This window comes from Sinocyclocheilus rhinocerous, unplaced genomic scaffold, assembly GCF_001515625.1.
Source record: "Sinocyclocheilus rhinocerous isolate Xijiao unplaced genomic scaffold, SAMN03320098_v1.1 scaffold789, whole genome shotgun sequence".
NCBI lineage: Eukaryota > Metazoa > Chordata > Actinopteri > Cypriniformes > Cyprinidae > Sinocyclocheilus > Sinocyclocheilus rhinocerous.
Window position 1 is genome coordinate 202,669 of NW_015667306.1, and position 4,420 is coordinate 207,088.

Consider the following 4,420-nt stretch of genomic DNA (forward strand, 5'->3'; position numbering starts at 1 on the left):
AAAAAACTGAAGTTCAGGTTTGCATGAAGCTGGTTGACAGCATGCCCAGGAGACTATATGCTGTCATTAAGGCTAAGGGTCACCCGACAAAGTACTGATAGTTGTGTAAATATTGACAGCTGTTTAAATAATAATTTTTGGTTTATTGTAATCCATTACATACCTTTCTATCAAAGTTATCTGGCATTATCAAGCTGAATTTGTTCTGACACAGTGTAACTCTGAGTTCTTGTCATATTTTATTACCATTTTCTAAACTATAGCGAATAAACTGTGATAATGTGAGAAATGTTGAAGGTGTCTGAATAAATTTTGGTTTGACTGTATCTATTTGATAAATGAAGTTAACCAACTAACATTATACATACTCTTGGTTTCTGTACCCAATATTTAAAAAATTTACAAATGCAATGAAAATATTGGTATCGGTACTCTGTATCGGCAAGTACCAAAAATAAAAGTATCGTATCGGGCGAGTATTGGAAAAAGTGGTATCGGTGCATCCCTAAAATGCAGGTTTTGGCCATTTGCAATACATAAAGCACCCGCCGCAATATTTCAATTAAAAATGTTTAATGTGAAAACACTTTAAAGTGCCTTTAAAACAGTGATATTAAAAGATCAAATACAGTACACACCTTATTGATGATGTGTGCTTTATGCAGGCAAGCAGATGAGCTCGGAATATGAACGCAATGCGCTAATGGTTAAGCGTCTTCTTTATAATGGTTTTCAATGGGAAAACATTTAATATTAAACTTTGAATATTGCGTTTATATTCTGGGTTCATCTGCTTGCCTGTGCAAAGTCTGCATCATCAATAAGGTGTATACTGAATTTGGCCTTTAAATATCACTGTCTTACTAAATTACTATTTAATGCAAACTTCGTAAAAATAACTGGCGGTCAGCAGAGGAAAACCTTGTTTTGCCCTCCAGGTGGGCGTTCCTGTGGGTGCGACGTCACATGAAAACTGTGAATACCTACTGTGCTTCCTTATTTAAAGCTTAAAATGTCTAATACAGGAATACATAGGCCGCTTTGCATTATTTTTATCTTATCATACTGATTAAACAGTACTGAATTCAGTTTAATGATATTCCTTGCACCCACCACACATTATGTAAGCCTATTGTTACACTGTTTGCTTGGGCATTTACCTTTTCCAGCACATAGTTAGAAACTGTACTCAGTAGACATTAGATGTTGCCAATATTGTCTGCCTATTTCCCCTATAAAACGGTGTCTGGTTATACAGTGGACGTTTAGTCTACGGTAAAAATATCTTGATTTAGAAAGCTGCAGTATACACTGATTCAGCGACACACTGCAAACTGCAAAGCCGTGTCAAGGTCATCCATCCATAAAGGATTTACAACAACCAAATATTAACTTACATGAGACTTTTGGTTAATAGTTTAACTTCATCTTAGGTTAATAATTGCTTTTGCAGCTCAAAGGTATCTTTTAAGCAACTGTAGTGTTGAAGGAGGAGCTAGCTTGAGCTTATTTCAATACAACCTGCTTCAACATTGGCCTGAACTGGAGTGTGTAAGAACAACTGCATTGGTAGGCAGCTCACTCCCCTCTAAAGCTGAACATGGGAAGAAAGGGACGGCAGAGAATAACAGGCAGTCTAGCATCTGTCTTTCAGCTTCACGCGGTTTTGTGAGCGTCTCAGAAGGTCTGCAGTGTGTGCCAGGATTGGTGTTTGATGTTCTATTGATACTGCACTCCAGTGTTTTTTTGGGCCCCTGTAAATGCAGTCGCTTTAGAAACCGCCGCAGTTACCGTCAGGACTTCACATGAGCAGTCCCTGCCACAGACACCGAGGTCAAATACATCTGCGCTTCCTCTGTCTCGCTCTTCTTAAATTACTCTGACCTGCATTTTCTTGTTCTCGCTCTTGTTCTCTAGCGCACAGAGCCTTAAAGGGACAGTCCAGCCAAAAACTGGTCAGCATTTACTCACTCTCGGGTTAGGGTTAGGTTCCGTGGAACTCAAAAAAAAAAAAAAGTAGAATCTCATTCGCATGTTTAAACTTGACATGTCAAGATCAATCATGGAGCAAACAAGAACCAATGATGTTTAACATCACAGGCATGTGTTTGTTTTTTGTACTGCATTTAGTATTATTACAGTATATATTGTTTACACTGCATGTTCATTGCAGTTCAGGGACAGTGTTTTTTTTTAATACATTAATATAGCAAGAATGAATTAAAATGACAAAAAAAGACAAAGACATTTATATTGTTACAAAAGATTTCTATTTGAATACTTTTTCTGTTTATCAAAGAATCCTGAATATAAATGTATCATGGTTTTCACCAAAATATTAAGCAGCACAACTGTTTTCAGCATTGATAACAATAAGAAATGTTTCTTGAGCATCAAATCAGCATATTAGAATTAATTAGGAAGAATCATGTGTCATTTAAAACTGGAGTAATGATGCTGAAAATTCAGCTTTGCATCCCGGAAATAAATTACATTTTAAAGTATAGTAAAATAAGAACAGTTATTTAGAATTCTTATATTATTTGACAATATTACTGTTTTCTTTTTGATCAAATAAATGCTGCCTCGGTGAGCATAGAAGACTTCTTTCAAAAACCTTAATCTTATGTGACAGTGTATATAGAAGAAAGCAAGTTTTTCTGTGAAGTGTGCCTGTGATTTGCAATACAGACTGGTTGAAACGACATTTCCACTGTATTTTTAAAGTGGCTGAAACAACAATAAACCAAACTTGCCTTGAAATTTCAGCACTGTAAACTCCTTTTGTGTTCAAAGAACAAAGTCAGTCATACAGGAATGCCATAAGAGTGAGTAAATGACGACATATCACCCACATTACCCAGAATCCTCAGATCTCATCAACAGCCATGGGCAACAAAACCAGACCCTGTCCCAGCTCGCAGATGGCGCAACTACACCATTATGCAGCCACAAAGTAAAGTGATGACCATTCAAAAGCAGCCATGTATCTGGTATTTCAAGACACCTTCCTTACAAACACATATGTTCTTAAATAACCCGGTGTTCATAGGTTAGGGAAAGCTTTGTATCAAAGTTGTAAATTAAGGTTACAGTTTCAAAGTCCAAGACAGTAACAAGTCTGTTTACAAGAAAAAAGCTCTGTTCTAAAACCTTGCGAGCTTCCAGTGTCACATGACCTTTCAGAAATCATTCTAATATGCTGATTTGGTGCTCAAGAAACATTTCTTAATATCAATGTTAAAAACAGTTGTGCTGCTTAATATTTTTGTGGTAACCTTGATACAAATGGCCTAGAAATATTTTGTAACATTACAAATTACCATACTGTCACTTTTGATCAATTTAATGCATCCGTGCTTAATGCAAATATCAATTTTAAAAAACAAAATTGAACAGACCCCAAACTTTTGAACTGTAGTGTACTTATTATGAGTTGTGCACATTTTGCTAAATTAAAAATACACGGCACGTATAAAATAAAGTGACCCATTTTTGATTAAACCAAATCAATTTCTATTGATACTTTTCAGTCCATCTGCTATCTTGGATTTCACTGACCTCAACTCAATGCAGACATGCAATACTGCCTTAGCATAAATAAAAAATTGAGGTATTTTATAAGGCAGTTGGCTGAATAGTGTTGCTGTCTACCTTCTGGAACAGTTGATGGAAGCATGCTCACAATGCCTTCAGATGCTGTCAAAACAAGCAGCCCACTAGGTTTTGGAACAGAACTATAGTACAGTCTGTTTTGGTCCAGGAATTAAAGCTTACCTGTAGGAGACGTTGAAGCCAGTGAGATTATATGCCGCGTCACTGAAGAAGTGCAGCAGAGCGAAGCCAGACTGTGCCACCACCTCTGGGACGGTCTCATTGCTGTAGCTCTCAGGAACAATCAAACCACTGGAACATGAAAGAGAAGAACACAGAACACTTGATACCTCTGCAGACAGGGAACCAAACACATTTAATAGTTTCAGCACTTTCTCATTTAACTGTGTACTTTCTTTATAATGGGCTTTTTTAAAAAAGTGTTAGGGTTGGATTTTTGTAGATGTCCTGTCAAATATTGTACAAACTATTGGAGTCATTATCCAAGTTCATACTTCTACTTGCAGGCTCACCTGAGGCCAGTTGCATAAACTTAGCTTCTATGTTAAAACCGTGTCTTATGAACTAGTTTGACCAATTAGCAGTTAGCCAAGGGGTAATCGGTCTTATTTTTTGCTTTCAAATTAGACCATTCTACATTTGTACCGTATGTAACAGACTTAAAAAAGACTTAAAGGGTTAGTTCACCCAAAAATGAAAATTAGCTTGTATTTTAAACGCGCGCCTCTGAGGTATACTAGTCTCGCACGTTTGTTTATAGGAGCAAAGGAAGCAAAGTTTCCTTACTTTAGCAAAGGAAAACCAG

At 36.7% G+C, this 4,420-nt stretch overlaps 1 protein-coding gene across 1 annotated transcript in view; it reads right to left on the reverse strand.

Annotated features, from left to right (window-relative positions):
* Positions 1–4,420, reverse strand: part of LOC107733663 (attractin-like) — a 39,481-nt gene that overhangs the window by 29,121 nt on the left and 5,940 nt on the right. The window contains exon 4 of the mRNA XM_016545394.1: positions 3,778–3,906. Within this exon, the coding sequence (XP_016400880.1) occupies positions 3,778–3,906 (129 nt within the window). The remainder of the gene's footprint in view (positions 1–3,777; positions 3,907–4,420) is intronic.